We start from the raw sequence: 18,085 nt of genomic DNA, 5'->3' as shown, positions 1-18,085 counted from the left end.
TTGCTGCGGTAGATAATAAATTCTAAAATAAACTCCACGTGTTTCAGCAAGTGTCCAAAACTCCAAATTCAGTGATCCTGCGAGCAACACGTGATTTGAGATTTTAATTTATTTTTTTAACGAAAAATCTGAATATTTCATTAATTAAAGATTACGGGCATAAAGCACTTACATCATAGTCATAAATACAGACAAAATTTTTACAATAAAATGTTATTTATGACTTTCATCTTCCGCTGATCCATGTATAAAAATGCTTAAAGAACATATCTGTTCTGAGCAGACTAGATCTAAGATAAAAGTAACTAAATATCTTAAAAATTTATTTAAATCGATCGTGAAAAATATGTATCTCTCACGCGCTTGATTTTTTCGAAAAAGTCAAAAAGAAGTGTGGATATTTGACGAAACATATTTGCTATGTTAAATAATTCTAAACTGCACGTGTTTCAGGAAACGTCCAAATTTAATGAAGCAACACATCTCTTTGAGAAATTAAACTAATAAAACATGTACTTTCTCTGGATAAGGCCTAAAATTTTTGTGTTTGGTGATAGCTTGCTTGACCTTCGGATAAGATTCGGATCTCGAATAATTTATTGTTCGGATCGTTAATAATTCAGACTATAAATGTGAGAGAATATTTAAAAAATTTAATTGTCCAAACAAGTGAGCGAGGAGTCTGAAATTTGATTGGACATATAAATTTTATATTAGCTAACATTTCGAACATCAAAATTATTGAAGATTTCTAGGCACTAAAGACTAGAGATAAAAATTTGTGTTTGCGTGTCAGGTTCGAGTCGTGTGACTCGTGTCGTGTCGAGACATGCGTATAAGACTATACATATCAACACTAATTCAACCTAATTACTTGAACGGGCCAAATCCCTCAATTCTAATCCTGCTATTATGTCGCGCATCAAATTTAGATCATATCAAAACATAAATATAAAATTATATAACTCAACTTTAATTTAATTTATTTAATTAAACAGACCCGATTACTCAAATCCAACACCACACTTTTAGTGTGGTGGATTGTTAGTACATTTTCAGCCCTACTAAAGCCATTGTAATGATTCTCCACGCATTTAACTTGACTCTTTTTAAAGAAGAGGCCGGCAGAAGTGGAAAATTAAAGCACATTGAATCTTGCGAAAGACAAAAGTGAAAAGCGGCGACGTGGTGGTAAGTAGTTGAAAGGCAACCAATTGGATGAAAACCCTAAAAGACAATTTTTGAAAATTTGTAGGATTGATGATGTTTCCTATATAACTAAACTAGAACATCATGCCCCTTTTTATATGTCGAAGAAATCGCCATGCATGCAGTCAAAGTTTGCGTCTAATAAAGTTTGATTGTTTCCCTAGAATCCTAGACCTCTCATCGTATGAACCATGAAGCCAACTCCCATGATCCTCGGGCAATCAAACAATCCAACGTACAGAGCCATAAATCTGTGTGTTTACCAACAATTGATTTTTCTTTACTTAAAAATATAATCAAACGGGGTAGTTTTTTAGAATTCTTGATAAAAAGGTAACTTTTAAGGCTATTTTCACATTTAACGGGTCTTAAGATGTTATGTTTTCATATTAATGTCGAAATTTATTAGGCCTCATCCTTCTTATGAATTACATAGTTGTTTGTTTTCTTTTTTTTTTTTTTTTTTTTGGTGTGTGTGTGCATTCACTAGTATTTAATTGGTTTGTGGAATAGCTACATCATGTCATGCTGGTAATGAAAGTTGATGATTTATTTATTTATTTTTTTAAAAAAAAAGAAAGATTAAATCAATTGTAAGTTGTTTCCCCATGAAATGGAAGTGGATTTCTTTTCCAACTCCAAAGACATATATATTTTGTCTTTTTTTGCTTAAATAAACTAGTTTTGTAACTTCAAGATTTTTCTCCCTTTTAAGGAGGCCTGAGACTCAATCCACAATGAATATTAGATTTATGAGAATTTGTAGGAAAAAATAATACTCAAATGGTCGAAGGCTTCACATTTTATCAAATTACTTCCTTATGTTCGCACTATTATCAACTAATTCCCTTTGTTTCCATTACATTAACGTTTTAAATGTGATAAGTAACATATGGCCATCATGATACACCATATCAAATGAAAAGAAGATACGTGTCTAAACCATTGAGTCAACTAATTTACATCAAGAGTAATGATTCACTACCACCTAAATATACAACTTTTCACCACCTTGTCTATGTGGCAAGGTGGTCCCCTACTAACTTTAGAGTTTTTTTATTTTTAAAAAATAAAATAAAGTGGGGGACCACCTTGCCACATAGACAAAGTGGTAAAAAGTTGTATATTTAGATGGTAAAGAATCATTTCTCTTACATCAAATACATGTCACGTTGAATGGACCATATCATTTACACATCAGCCCAAAACATAAAACTTGGCTATGTAAACCAGAAAAACTTGGCTACGTAAGCCAGAACTTAAAAAGTAATAATAAAATAAAATAAAATTCAGCTACTGTAAGAGGGGTGGTTGCACAACTACCCCAAACAAGTTTTTTTTTTTTTTGTTAATCATATATATAATAAAGAGAAAGAGGAGTCATATTTGATCATATTTCTTCTTACGTCCTTAGTACAACCAAGAGCATCTATGAGTACAATATTAACCGAAAAAATGTATACTATTTTCCCAAATTACAACAAGTAAAGGATACACATGAAATTATCTCTACAAAACTCCTTAATACGCCCTCAAAATCTTGTGAATGCCTTTATTCTTTACCTTTGGAACTATCGTCTACTAATCTATAAAACAATAATGTTTCACAAGTGGAAAAACTATGTGAGTCCACAACTTAATAAATAAATCGCCAAAGAAACTTAGCCCATATAATGAGTCCGATTTAGGTTGGTAATATACATTGGAATTTAGAAAGATAATTGTACGTAGAAAGCATTTATAGAAATTGTTAACTGAACATCATTAAGGTTTATGTTTAAACATGAGGTTTTTAGACAAGTTCTACTTAAGAGCAAATGTAATGATGATCTTGTCAATTTGGAAATAGTGCATTTAACAAATAGTTTAAGGCATATATTTAAGAAATCATATAGCAGTGCGAAGACAAAATAATGCTAATGAAGTTCATGATATAATATCAATAAATGTATGACATTCAATAACCATCCACCACATGGCCTATTCATACATTTATCCCCTTCAAGGTAGGGTTTGTGTGTTTCGTGGGACATATGATACAATTCTGGTGCTCCCATAAGGTACGATAGACAGTTGCCCTCTAGTCGCTCGACTAGGTCGATACCCCGGGTGACACGCAAATAGTGATGCAGCAAGTGTGACCACCACTCATGAGTGGTTCTGCTAGTCACATCAGCCTTCAGACCCAAGATAATTTAGGGTATCGAATATTTCGAATATGAATAATATTCAGAATCTGATCACGGATTTTAAGGAAATGAAAATGTGTTTGGATGTTGAATATAATTTAGATTCTTTTGAATATGTGTTTGGGTGTTAAATTTGGAAGATTGAAAAAAAGTGTTTTATAATAGTATAAAGTGATTGGAAATGATTGGATTGTACGAAAAGTTGTGTATAATGATTGGTATGGTAAAAAATAATAATAATAAATATATGATGGGTTTTAAAAAAGTGTTTTATAATAGTATAAAATGATTGGATTGTATGAAAAGTTGTGTATAATGATTGGTATGGTAAAAAATAATTAAAAAAAATATATGATGGATTTATTCAAACTATTCAAACTTTATTCAAGTGACCCATGGGTTTTATTCAACTTGGATCCGGGTATGGGTTTTTGAATAAAAACCCTGTTCGAATATTGAATATCACTATGAACCAAACGCACCATTAACATTTCACTCACAATGGAACATATGGTCAAGTCCGTATAAATAGTGTAATGCTTCCAAAATTAATTAATTAGTAATTAACTCGGAGTGTCACCGTAACATCTTCGGGCTTATTTATTAAGAAAATAAGTTGAAGAGTTACATAGACCTCCAAATTAGAGGGCAATACAGTGGAAGAAGGCATATCTTATTCTCAACAATAAGTAACATAGACAAACATCTAATTCACATAGCATAATAGCTGGAGCAAAATACTAAAGCATCATAGCATAACTTAATAAATAAAGGATAATACCAAGTATTTTGGTCATAGACCAGTCACCAAGTCTAATCTTAAATAATACATAATAAGTATGATAGTTTGACAATATCATCAGATACAAAAGATAACTAGGTCCTCAAGTGTCACGACTCACGATAGCAAAATACACACATATTGAATGTCTATGAAAGACTTGCCCGTCTCTTTGTATTAGTGTTCCACACAATATCTATTAACCCAGGGTCAGTCTTGAAGGCCAACCTAGCAAGGTCATCAAATGTCATCATTTTCGTGTTTGGGTCCCCATGCTCCATCGACTAAATTAGGATAGATAAAAAACAAAGATGTTTTACAAGTGAAAAAGATAAATTATAAGTCCATAACTTATTGAATTAGTATAGGGGGAACAATGTCATTTATGCAGCGAAATCAAAATTTCATAAAATTTAGATAAACCACACACATCATTTAATAGGATTCTTGTGAGATAAGTAAAACAGAAAATCATGCTAATGCATTGATATCTTGTGTGTACAAGTCATAGATATCTTTCCTATGGTTTATCCGTACCCTTAACCCTCTTACAATTATGTTTGCGCATTCTGTATGATATATGGTACAACATCGGTGCTTCGATGAAGTACAATAACCAGTCACACTAGTTGTCCTACCGGATTCGACATCGATAATCCACACAACTAGTGATGCCACATGATCTATTCATACCCTTAACCATCTTATGGTGACGTTTGCACATTCTATGTGACATATATATGGTAGAACACCGGTGCTCCGATGAGTTTAGCAATCCACCACTAGTTGTCCGAGCAAATCCAATTCGGGTAATCCACACAACTAGTGGTGTCGCAAGGCGATATCACCGTCCATACATGCAGAGGCGAAATCAAGAATTTCAGTGTGGGGGGACGAAGCCACAAAAATTAAAAATAAATAAATAAATAAAAATTGGGAGATGTTTTAAATTTTTGAGGGGCTTGAGCCTTGTGCTAGGTCCATCCCTACTCTATACTATATTCTAAAAATTTAGGCAACTAGCATGGAAACGAAAATAATTTTGGTGGATTTTTTATTTTTAATTTTTTATTTTATTTTCCATTTTGATTGCTTTTAGAGGGACCTATAACAGATCACATCTGGGTATTTACAAATTTAGTTCACTTGGTTTTTGCAGAAAATGCTAGTGTGTATTGTATCTATATCTTAGATTGTAAAATTATTGCAAACATAGGAAGTTTCGAAGTTGAGATTTGTCTGAACATTTGATTTTTTCTTTTCTTTTCTTTTCTTTTTAAGTGTACGAGCAACTCGTAATTAGACTTTCTAGAGAGGACCTAAGGTGAAAACGACTTAGGAGGGACAAATATTAATGATGCGAGTACCATCTCATAAAAATATTCCCAAAGAAGAAGGATTTTGAAAAATTAAGGGGGATGATTACTAGACGAGTGATCCCCCCCCCCAAGAGTGAAGGTAGGTTCGCCCCTGAGTACATGGTTGCGCCGGTTACTTCCAACTGTTGGATCGAAGGCAAATAACATTAAATTAAACATGGACCATAGAGCCAAATCCATATACTAATATGCATATGCTCTAGATTCTTCACCTATATTTCTTATAGTAGTCATGTATGTCATACAATGATATTAATCATTTCTTAAATACATATGAGTTTACAAAACTCACACAATCAAACATTTAGTTTCCAAATATTCTATTTGTACAAATTAGAGTTCACAACATGTATACAAATCATTTTATGTGAGTATAAAATATGTATGTTTGATAATAAAGTAGACATGCAAAAAGATTGATCAATGGTTTTCTCGTGAGTTTCACTCACCTTGGTTGCAAAAGTATCCTTAGTAAACGTCATCGAAATCTCCAATTTTGTTGTCTGCAAAAGATTCTACTATTAGCCGCACATCTAGATTAAATCACAACTAAAAGTATAAAACTTAAACTTCGAAAATTCTACCAGTCAGACCATTGGAACAGTCTCACCATTAGATCGTTCCTCGTACTGTTGGAAAGCTCTAACCCTTTAGACACTAATCAAACCATTGTAATGATCTCTAGATAGAACCCCTCAAACTCTAAAAGGTCATACCTTTAATCTATCTAAAACATTCTAAAGCCTAAAAATACTTTCTTACACTATCTTAAGCACAAGCCAATTCCCAAAACAAAACCCAAACACCAAAGTCCTTTTTTCTTTTTCTTTTACCAAAAATCCAACATTTCTTGCAAAAAACAAAGCTTTCTCTCAAAAGTAGCTCAAATGCACATAGATCTACACATTAGCGCCCTTAAGCAATAGGAGATCTATTCTTAAAGAGCATGAAAAAATGAAGTAGTTCATGTCATCTATAAATTTCAACTTTCTAACTTTAGAATCATCATTAAACCACAACAAAATGCATTTACACCTCCTATTAACAACTACTCACACACACACGGAAATAATCAATAATAAAAAACTAAACATGAAATAAAACAATGTATAAACCCCAAAATAAACCAAGCTTAAGGTGTAGGGTTTACCTCTCTTGAAGACGAGAACCCAAAACCCTCTCAAGTCTCTCATTCTCCTCCTCTCATCTCTCTCTCTCTTTCTCTCTCCCTCTCCCTCTTTTAGGGTTTGGTGGCTGAAGGGTTACAAAAATGGGGTCTAGGGTTTGACATACACCTTTATATAGCCCTTTCCTCATGAGCTCATGCTGAAATGACTTAATTTCATTCACATCCAGACTGTCACTGTTCGATTGGTTTTTTTTTTTTTTTTTTTGGTTTTTTTGAGGTGCACTTTTCTATAGTTTCATGAAACATTTGAACATTGTCATCCACCAATACGAAACTTTCGATTGTTCTACTCATGAATTACCTTAAGTGTTTAAAAATCTCATTCTCTCTACCTTTTGAAATTTAGGACTAACCTAAACATACTTAGGCAAAAATTAAGGCACCATTAACCCTAATCTTAATGTAGGGTGTTATAAATAGTGTACACATGCCCCAGATTCTTCACCCATTTTTTCAATGTCAGTACACCATACAAGTATTAGAGCACTCACAATGAGTTCTTTATATTTGGTTTTTCTCAAAAAATTTAACAAAATCTACAAAAACTATCATTTAACAAGCTCTTTATCAAATGTTAAGTTTAACATTTGTCAGTAATTCTCTTTATATTTAAAGAGCCAAAAAAAAGTGAATGTTATAATTTTTTAATATTATTTTTTGCATTGAATGTTTTTGGTAGTCAACTTTATTAATAAAAATAGTGTTTATTTAAATTAGAGGAACATTAGAGAGTTTGTTGTTTAAAAGTTTTAAAAAGTGACTAGTTAAATAAATGAAAATAGATTTTTAGAGTTAGATTTGGAAAATTTTTAAAGAGCTCATTGTAAATGCTCTTATACATTCCAATTATAAGAACATAATTAATTTCATGAATAAATGAGTGAATAATAATGGATTTTAAATCAATCATCTATAAAAAAAACATTAGGGCTCACAACATATGTTCAAGAGAAATCGTGTATATAAAAAATGCATAATTTATATCAATGAAAATATTTATGCTCAATGAAGAAATTATTTCGGCATTCTCATGAGCGATTAGTTATCCCGTACGCCTAATATCCAAGTTTTTATTTTCTGAAAAGTCAAGCTCCTTGCTCTGCAAATTTTTACTCTTTTATTAGTCATCTCCTTAAATCACAAACCCTAATTTCACTTAAAAACCTTAATTATATTTTCTGGCCTTTACTGATTGATCACCTTCCAAGGAACGATCTATCGGTCGCCGGGTATTGATCTATTGATGACTGCACATAAACCATTTTAGGTCATTTCCTAGTCCAAGTTTATAACTTTACCAAAATCCACTCGTTTGTAGTGTGTTCAAAGGTCCTAAAGGCTCCTACTTTATGAGACTTGAACAAATTTAAGTCTTAAAAATCCTAACTTTAACACAAAACTTTTAAAGTTGTCACATTTTCTATCAACTTATGAAATAGGTTGTATGTGTGTGTCATAGCACTGATCTAGACCAAACCCCCACCTAACTAGTCACATAGCTTCGTGTGGTAAAAAAGTCACCAAATTTTTCCTTAAACAACCCAATTCCTAACTTAATCTACACTTTTAACAAGTTAAACAACATTTAATCAAAATGTAAACTTAACAAACATAAAATAGAGATTAGAGATTTGGATTTTTTTCTTTTGATGGTGTAAATTCTCCTCCTTAAATCCAATGAACCATAAAAATGGCTTCTCTCTCCCCCTCACCTTCTCTCTCTTAACTACTGGTTGGACGAAGGAATGGGTCTCTTAGAGTTTTTGGGGCTTTTATAATGAGAGCTAGGCATGTACAAGCGGTTACGGTTAGAGATTATTGGCTTTAATCGCTAACCGCTCCACTTAGGTGGTTAGCTGTTATTATAACACATAACCTATGGTTGATAACCGCTTTTTATAAATGAGCTTTTGGACCTTCCTTGAGGTTCTTTTTTGGTCTTATTTTTTTAAAAAAATTGGTTTTCTTTTTTTAAAATAATAGGGTTGTGCATTATATATATATATATATATATATAAGCATAAAAAATTGAAGGCAGATCCATGTAAAATGAAAATTAGAACCGAAATTGAGGGGGATTTTGGGAGTCTAATCTTGGTCTTCATCTCGCACCGATCGATGATTTGGCCATTGGTAATTGAGGGGGATTGTCAAAATTGCTTGTAAGGTCAAGAACAATTCCTTTGGAAGGGTCGTTAGGGTTTATGCTTCTGCGCTTGTACATGCCTAGCACTATTGTTGAAAATCCACCTCTGGACCCCTTTTTCCTTTTGTTCCGTTTCAGATTTGGATCCAATGCATGTGTCACCAACCCAAGCGACACACTATACAACTTAGTTACGTTGTTTAGCGGCTCAGACAATGCACTCACAATGCTAGTCTTGGAATCCTCGTGCCCATCGTAGCAAGTCTGCTGGTCCGTCACAGAGGCGGGAGACCCACAGAGACAGTGAGGCACAGAGTAGAGAGAGAGAGATGCGAAGTTGGTGACGATGTGATTTGAAGAAGAGAATGAGTCTGAAGTTAACCCCAAATATGATGAAACCTATTTTGATATTTTCATTTTGCAGAAAACCTATGAAAACGATGTTGTTTTGGTGTTTTTTTTTTAAAAAAATTATATATATATATATATATATATATATATATATATATATATATATATATATATATATTAAATCTTTATATTATTTATGTATAAAGGTAGGCGGTTAGCAGTTTTAATCGCCTACCCCTCTCCCTAAAAACGCTAATCGCCTCATCCTAGGCGGCTGGTATTTTTTAAATCGCCTACATAAGCGGTTATACATTTTGCGGTTACGAGGCTGTTATAATCGACCCACCAACCTGACCTTGATACAGAGAGGTTTGGGTTTCCTCTCTTTAGATATTTGTAATTTTATTTTATTTTCTCATTTAGTGCCTAAATTTGTCTTTTAAATTTTTCTTTTTAGAATTTCATTTATAACCCTTAATCTTTTATCAATTTTGTAAAAAGATATTCAAACTTTAAAAAATGGCAATTTAGGGTATCAATCTTTCAGAAAATTTCAATCTCAATCATCCGTTAGGATTTTCTATTAAATCGTGTCAAAATTTTCAGAAAATTTCAATCTCAATCATCCATTAGGATTTTTTGTTAAATCGTGTCAAAATTTTCAAAATACACCTATTATTTTTTTAGGAAAAAAAAAAGAGAAAAAATTGCTAGTATTTAGGTGTTGGTAAGAATTTAAAAAAATTTGCAAAAATATCCATACATCAATCTTTGAAAAATTTTATAATTTTTTTTTTAAAAAAATAAACACAATGGCATCTTTGAAAATTTTCATTTTTAATAGAATTTAACGGAAAATTCTAACAGATGATTGAAATTGAAAAAAAAAAATTAAAAGAAAAATACTTTAAATTGATACTTTTCAAAGTTTAGATATCAAGAGTTATAAGTAAAATTTTAATTATTTTTTTTATTTTTTTATATCTCAAACATTTTTCTATAATTTATTCCAAGTCACTCCCATTGAGTGAGAAAACAATTAAAAAAACAGTAGCTGTCATAGCATAAGAAATTATTATTATTTTTTTTTTAAAAAAGGTAACCGCCATACATTTACAAAAACAAAAAAGTCATGAAAAAAATCTTAAATATGCGCAAATTGGGTAAGCATATCTTTCTCGTGCTACTGTTGTGCAACTTGTGCTGTCTCTAGAGACTAGCGCCAAGCGCACACAAAAATGTTAGGTACAGTAAATTCTCGTTGAATAAGAGGGTAATTTCGTAACCTTTGCTGAGAGATAACTCTACCCATAGAATAACAACCCGTGGAGAGAGAGAGAGAGAGAGAAGGAAAGCACGTGTTATACATGTTGGAGAAATCGAATCGGTCGGCGGAGGAGACATTAGGAATTTCTGGCATTGACAAGGGCAACCATCGGAAATTCATTTACGGATTCCGTTTCGTTTCGCTCCATAGTGGTGTCCGTTTCTTCGTCTCTTTCTTATTCTTTCCAAAATTTAGTTAAATAAAATTAAAAAAAAAAAAGCGGGGAATAATATATATAACGGTTGTTAAGGTGCTACCGTGCTACTGTTGACTAGAGAGGTAGTGCTTCCCAGCTGTCAGACTTTTGGGCAGGTACCGACGTGTACGGCCATTACCCGCTAAACCTACTTTTCATTCATTTAATTTATTTATAATTTTTTTGTTCTTTCAAATGACTTCCTATTATTTTTTTATTCCTTTTACATCTTCTATTTCTATAACTATTTTAAGCATATAAGATTCGTGATGTTGTCATGGATTACGTTTCTGAGCTACGTGACTCCTACATATATTTTTAAATCTCATTTTAAATATTTTTTTGGAGATTTTGTTTTAAAATAATGTCATTCTTTTTTTCTTTTTTTCTTTTTTTATTGAGGATCACGCTTGTCTCATTATTTTATTCCTATTCATTAATAATCATGTCCTTTAAACTAAAACATATAATTTGGGACGAAAAAATATCAATATAAATATATATGAAATGTTTTGGGAAGTTCACATTTTATAAAAATGAATATTTTGTTGACTACTATGAATAATGTTTCTTACATTACAATTGTATATACTTTGTAGAACAAATATGATATGGGAATGATTTTCACAATAATTGTACACATTTTTTCTTTCACTTTCACAAAAAAAAAAAAAAATATTATTTTCACATCAGCTTTGTTATACAAAATGTATATAATTGTTGTGCAGAAAACATTACTCATATAATAAATATTGAGATATGTTATTTACATAACTCTTATACAATAATTATATAATAATTACACAACTCTGACACATCATTTTATAACAAAAATGTAGCAGTAAAAATTATAGTATCCATATAGCCGCGTTCTTTCTCTAAAAAAAATTCCATTTCATATAACATTTTTGAAGAAAATAATAATTTTATTGGGGACATTTTTTAAGGTAGGTTTTGATTGTATTTAATAGACCTCATCCATTATTCTCGTTCTTTAATCAAAAAAAAAAAAAAAAAAAATTAACGTTGTTGATATAAAAATCATATGCGTTGCCTTCAATGCATTTGGAGTATTTAAAGGTAAAATTACAAATATTTTTTTTTTCTCATATTGTTGTTGCTTAATGAAAACGATACTTATGGCAATGTTTGGGGCGGAGGAATGGGAAAAAGGAAAATAAATTAAAAGACTACGACGAGTAAACCCCGACCGTTGGATCTCCGATCTTGGGACCACCTTATTTAATCACCATAAAATAAAAATGGTCAACATGGGTTGCGCGTACACTGAAAAGCCGGTGGAACATGATTTGATTGAGAAAATATCTGGCCAAGATATCCGACCGTGGACGTGGAGTTTCATAGCCTGGCATAGTGGCATATCATCTGCAGGGAAGATATATAATAATATAGTTAACATAATTATTATTTTTATAATTTTTGCATTTCCACCCAATTCAAGTAATTTTATTTAACCCACATCCACGTGCTCCCCCAAAATAAATAAATAACTAAATAAGGTAATATAAGCGAGACTCGTTTTAATTCAATTGTGAAATGCTACAATTATAATTTTCTTACAACTTATTTACATATGATTCTTGAATATCGAAAAAATTTATTTTTTTAAATTATGTTTTGATGGTTTAAAGAATTTGAAATAAAATTGAAAAAAGTTGTTTGAAAATGTGAATAGAATTGAATATAATTAGGAAAAGTAAAAAATGAAAACAAGAAAAAAAAATTAAATCTAAAATTGTAAAAATAAAAAATAATCAAAAACAAAATGGTACCCAAAAATGCCCTTCCAATTTTTTAACCACCAACTATTTTAGTCATGATGGAACAGACGAACATATACTTTTACAATGTTTTGTATAATTGCCTTATATGAGTAAACCAAACTATCTAGATTTTTTTTTTTTTTTTCAAAAAATAAAACCTATTACATATATACATATAGAACTGTTTAGGCGGATCGGTGTAAAATCGGCTCATTTCGCTATCCGTCTGCCTGCCCATGTTACGAGTAGATGACACAATTCATAACATAAGCGAACGGTTCTAACATCAACTATCTATTCATAACAATTGGATAATAGGATATAAAGTATTTAGGGATAGAGAATCTTCCTGTCTATTCACCTTTAATAATATATAAAAGAGAAATGATTCACTACCACCTAAATATATAATTTTTTACCATCTTGTCTATGTGGCAAAGTGGTCCCCTAGTTAGTTAATTAGTTTGTTATCCCAAATAGTAATTTTTTTTTGTTAATTAGTTTGTTAGGAAGGGTATGAAAAGAGTCTCACTAAACGAATTAAATGTGTAAACATAGAACATTGACAAAGTTTAAAACGAATCTTAAAAAATGATTTAGTAGTTATAGACTGCTGTTCCCGTCTATGAAGCACGACGGTCAGCGATTAAAGAAAAATCTCCCTGACAATGTGAACAACCGGTGACCGGCCCAACAGGTGGCCGCAATGAGAGAGAAAATGTTTATATATTCCGTCCCTCTTAAAATGGGTCTGAAATGTTCCTTCACACGTCCCATCTCCTTCTTTCCTTCCTCTTCCTTCCTATCTCTCTGTGTGCCATGGAATCAGATAGTCCGCGATGATTTCACTCCGTCGCTGAGCACATCGCCGAGGAAATGACAAATGCAACTTCCTAAAGCTTGGCGTCCTCGCCCTCTACACGGCGACGTTTTAGTCTAGCTTCTTCTTCTCCTCGCCAGCTCCTCCGGTGGCTTTTGAGAGAGAAAAACGAACTTCTAAATCACTCTTGGTATACTCTGAAAGACGTTGTGTTAGCTTTCTCTCTGAACTCGCTGTACTTTCTCTGCTCTCTCTCTCTCTCTCTCTGCTCTCTCTCACTCTCCCTTCGAAATCTGAGCTCCGATCGTGTTCTTACGAGGCCTTGGGGGTTTCTCACTTGATCGGTCTCCACCGTTCGATTCCTTGCTTTGAAAGCCAGTAATCGGTGCTCAAATGGTTTATGCGAAGCCATTTTGAAGCTAACAAGTACGTGAAGGTCTTTTTAGCTAAAAACAAAACAAAATTAGAGTTAAAATCTGGAAGATGAAGAGCGCGTTGTTAGATCTCAATCTGAATGTGGTCTCGGCCGAGTCGACTCAGTACGATCACTCGGTCATTTTTTCCGAGAAGTTCCGGGAGGAGCCGATGGACGAATCGGGGACCTCGAACTCCTCGATCGTCAATGCGGACGCCTGCGACGACGACTCGTGCTCCACACGCGCCGCCGGGGACGTGTTCACGTTCAACTTCGACATATTGAAAGTCGGAGGAGGCGAGAACGACGTCGTCACCAAGGAGCTCTTCCCTGTGAGCGGAGGAGCGAACGGGGATTATGTGAATTGGCAGGGTCAGTCCTCGTCCTCTTCTTCTTCGAAGAAGAAGTGGATCGACCTGTCGTTGGATGACGGCGGTGGGTCCGGTGAGGTGAGAGCGGTTCAGCAACCGCCACAGCAACAGCAGGTGAAGAAGAGTCGGAGAGGACCGAGGTCACGGAGCTCGCAGTACAGAGGGGTCACGTTCTATAGGAGGACTGGGAGATGGGAATCACATATCTGGTTTGTGAAATTTCTCGTGTGATTTGAGTGATATCGATTTGGATGTGTTTGTTTGCTCAGTTGAATTTGATTTTTATTTCATAGTCTGAGTTGCTTCTTTGCCTAGCTGCGTTTCTATCTAATTTCTTCTCTTTCTTTTGGTGTAGGGATTGTGGGAAGCAAGTGTATTTGGGTATGGATTTGACAATTTTGTTTGATTGATTTGAGTTATAATATTGAGTAAAGTATTTTATTATAACTTTCTATTTTTGGCAATTTTTGTGAATTTTGGTGTTGGATTTTATAGGTGGATTCGACACTGCTCATGCTGCGGCTAGGTAAAGATGTCTTATATGGAAACTTTGTTATCTTGTGTTAGCTTTAAATTTGAAGCTGTTTTGAATTTTAATGATCTTTTGAGATTGGATTTCGTGAATTCAGGGCCTATGACCGAGCTGCTATTAAGTTCAGGGGAGTTGATGCTGATATCAACTTCAATCTCAGTGATTATGAGGATGATCTGAAACAGGTTTGCTTATGCTGCGATCTTGATTGAATCTGTATTTGACTCAAATGTGGAATCTGTAATCTGAGTGTTAATTTATGTTTTTATCAATCGGCAGCAGATGAAGAATCTGACCAAGGAAGAATTTGTGCACATACTACGTCGGCAGAGCACCGGGTTCTCGAGGGGGAGCTCGAAATATCGAGGAGTGACACTGCACAAATGTGGCCGATGGGAAGCACGTATGGGGCAGTTTCTTGGGAAAAAGTGAGGAAACATTTTATGTAATTTATATTTTAGCTTATTTTATACTTAGAAGTAGATATATTAGCAGTTTCAAGTGGTCGGTGTCAACTGAGCATTGGTTTCAGTTAAATTCTCAAATGGGTTATCTTTGTTTTTCCCTTGTTTGGAAAAACAAGTCTAAGACGATGCCTATTTCAAAGAAATGATTGGGGATGGTGTTTTCATCATGGAGATTACGATGCTTGCGTGCAGGTATATATATCTTGGGCTGTTCGACAGCGAAGTAGAAGCTGCAAGGTCCTAATGATCATGAATTACTCTCTCTACTGCACTGAATTTATTACCCTGAATTATGAAGCTCATTAGGTTCCACTCCAACACGTGTCTCCCTTTTGATTTTCTGGAAATTAGGGCTTATGACAAGGCAGCTATCAAATGTAATGGAAGGGAGGCGGTCACCAACTTTGAGCCCAGTACGTATGAAGGGGAGATGATCTCAGAGGCCAGCGTTGAAGGTATTGTTCAATAGCTATGGCTGTTCTGTAAATTTATTGAACTTATCGATGTATTTTCTAAGGAACTAATTGTCGATATCATCTGTTAAACTGCGAGAAACTTCTGTTTATATTGGTGCAGGTGGCAACCACAATCTTGATCTGAATTTGGGAATATCCCCTCCACTTGGTAACAGTTCAAAGGATCAGAATGAGGCGTGTCTTCAGTTCCACTCTGGCAGTTGCAGCGTGCACAGCGGAAGGGTAAAGTTCAAACTTATCTTATTTTCAATTTCCTTGTGTTTCTGTTACATATGAGAAGCCCAAATTTCGTAATGTACTTGATGAGTTAAAGTCAGATCAAATACTTAATCTGGTGACCCTAGTTGGAGGACTTGAAAGTCACCTTTTGCTTGCTGTAGCAAATGCAGTTCACCTGTTTTAATTTTCCCCACACATGCTGGATGATAATGATACATTTTTATCCATATTCAAGTTTTAAAACTTCCAACAAATTATGTGTTCACCATGTTCTTCTTTTGCAGATAGAGAGCCATGCGCATGCAACATTAACTGATCCACCTTTCAAAGGGCTAGTACTGGCATCAGAGAGTTCGCCCTTGTGGAATGGTTTATATACTAGTCTCATTCCCAATGAGGTGAATTTTGTTGCTTTGTTTCTTATGGAACCAGTTACCGTTTAGACCAAGTACCATCTTTTCCCCCTCCCCATCATTTCTTTCTGGATATTTTGGTGTCAATAACCAAAAACTGTGCGACTCGACAAACCAAACCCATACCCGCTGCTGAATTTCATCTACAGTGTAATTTCATAAGAAAGATTCTGTGCTAGGACTGATCTAGATGATGTTTATTGAAAGAGGGTTCCCCCTAATTAAGGTCTTGGCTCCCTTGGGGCCCCTTTAAGTCATCCATGATTCTGTGACCAAGTGAACTCAATCCTGGTTGCAAATTAAATGGATTGAAAGAATTTAGGGAACTAACTTTATGTTCTTCATTTGCTGTTTTAGATAATTTAAATTTGACAAAATATATATATAGTCAGAGAATTTGTATGTTAACAATGATTCAAATTGTCACTATGGTAGTGCTTATATTATCATGGTCTGTCTATATACTTAATGCTATATGCTCATGATGTTCTCTTCTTGTGATTGAAAACGATAGCGCAACAATAGTTATCACTCATTAGTAAAGTAGACTTGTTTTAATCATACATATAAAATGCAGAATATTCATGCGTTGAATGATCTTTTATCTGGCCATGGAGAGGAAGTGATGTCCAATCCATTTACATAATACAGAACAAGGATTGGTTTTGCACTATTTGGATTCCCTGACTGATAATAAAACCTCCCTTGTGGATTCTATTTGAACTAAACTTGTGAACTGTGGCAGGAAAGAGCAACAGAGAAGAGAATTGCATTAGGTTCTTCACATGGACCAGCCAATTGGGCATGGCAAATGCATGGCCAAGTCAGTGCTACCCCAATGCCACTGTTCTCTACTGCAGCATCATCAGGATTCTCATTTTCGGCTACCCCTCCCTCCGCTGCCATTCTTCCGTCAAAACAACCTCGCAATTCAACCACCCACAATCTCTGTTTTACTTCGTCAGCCACAGTTGCCGCCAACGCCTCTCAATATCTGTACCAGATGAAGCCACCACAGGCACCACCGTAGCCTATCAAGGGGCAACAAAACAGTAGTGATCTTCATTTTTTTCTATTTTTCTTTTTGTATAATTCAAATATTTGATTTGACGACCGCACAAGCACGACTTTTCCTGACTTCTTTGATTGATCATTACTATACTATGTTGGTTATATCAGTATTAAGAAATGCTAATTCGCTTCTGTTGTCCAGCATTATGTCTTGTTTCAACTGAGATTTCTTCCTTGTTGGGAAGTTTAGGTTTGTGGTGGGATTCACCAAACTATTCGTGTGCATCACATTGTTAAGAATAAAATATTCAATATTCTAGAGAAATATGGTTCGTAGAATCGTACGGGTAGGTTACTTCTCACATAAGTGAATAAAGCCTGCTCAGTTTAATTATTTCTTTTTCTGCTTTGAGTTTTCTCTTAACTTCCGTGGTACCATTTTGATATTTATTACTATGGTCCCACATCGAAAATTATGATGGACCATGTGATAATTTTTCTTTAATGACCTAAAAAAGCATCAGTCACATTTTCGTTAATATTCTAAAATGATAACTATTTTAAAATTCTTTATAAAGTTCAGTTTCACGTGATAAGTAATGTGTAATTTAGCATTTATGGGTGTCTTTATAAATTACTAACTTTATATGAACTGTTCATCTTCCTAACATGGGATCAATGTATTGCATATTCTCTCAATAAACAAGTAAAGAAATTAGTGTATTATGCTAACTATAATCATAATAAGAGTTGTGATTGGTGTACAACATAATTGCATAATACCTACACAATATAAGTCACATGGGGTAG

At 33.9% G+C, this 18,085-nt stretch overlaps 1 protein-coding gene across 4 annotated transcripts; it reads left to right on the top strand.

The window, feature by feature from the left end:
- The first annotated feature begins 13,296 nt into the window (after nt 1–13,296).
- On the top strand, nt 13,297–17,476 carry LOC133877556 (ethylene-responsive transcription factor RAP2-7). 4 transcript variants are annotated; one of them, XM_062315901.1, is made up of 10 exons: nt 13,297–14,366; nt 14,513–14,538; nt 14,653–14,683; nt 14,787–14,874; nt 14,972–15,117; nt 15,349–15,393; nt 15,508–15,611; nt 15,733–15,854; nt 16,136–16,249; nt 17,010–17,476. In XM_062315901.1, exons 1-10 carry the CDS (start codon nt 13,855–13,857, stop codon nt 17,292–17,294), a joined length of 1,473 nt encoding a protein of 490 aa, XP_062171885.1. In that variant the 5' UTR covers nt 13,297–13,854; the 3' UTR covers nt 17,295–17,476. The 4 variants fall into 4 exon arrangements, with proteins under 4 accessions (XP_062171885.1, XP_062171884.1, XP_062171887.1 ...); XM_062315900.1 differs by having other exon boundaries at nt 14,969–15,117; XM_062315903.1 differs by lacking the exon at nt 15,349–15,393 and having other exon boundaries at nt 13,298–14,366.
- Nucleotides 17,477–18,085: the final 609 nt, after the last annotated feature.

This window comes from Alnus glutinosa, chromosome 9, assembly GCF_958979055.1.
Source record: "Alnus glutinosa chromosome 9, dhAlnGlut1.1, whole genome shotgun sequence".
In the NCBI taxonomy this organism is placed as follows: domain Eukaryota; kingdom Viridiplantae; phylum Streptophyta; class Magnoliopsida; order Fagales; family Betulaceae; genus Alnus; species Alnus glutinosa.
The sequence above is the reverse complement of the archived record's forward strand: the minus strand, read 5'-3'. Positions and strand labels throughout refer to the sequence as shown.

Coding starts and splice junctions, on each gene's coding strand:
- LOC133877556 (XM_062315900.1), top strand. CDS start 13,855: ATGAAGAGCGCGTTGTTAGATCTCAATCTGAATGTGGTCTCGGCCGAG. Junction 14,539..14,652: donor TGGGAAGCAAGTGTATTTGG/GTATGGATTTGA, acceptor TGGATTTTATAG/GTGGATTCGACACTGCTCAT. Junction 15,855..16,135: donor GCAGCGTGCACAGCGGAAGG/GTAAAGTTCAAA, acceptor CTTCTTTTGCAG/ATAGAGAGCCATGCGCATGC.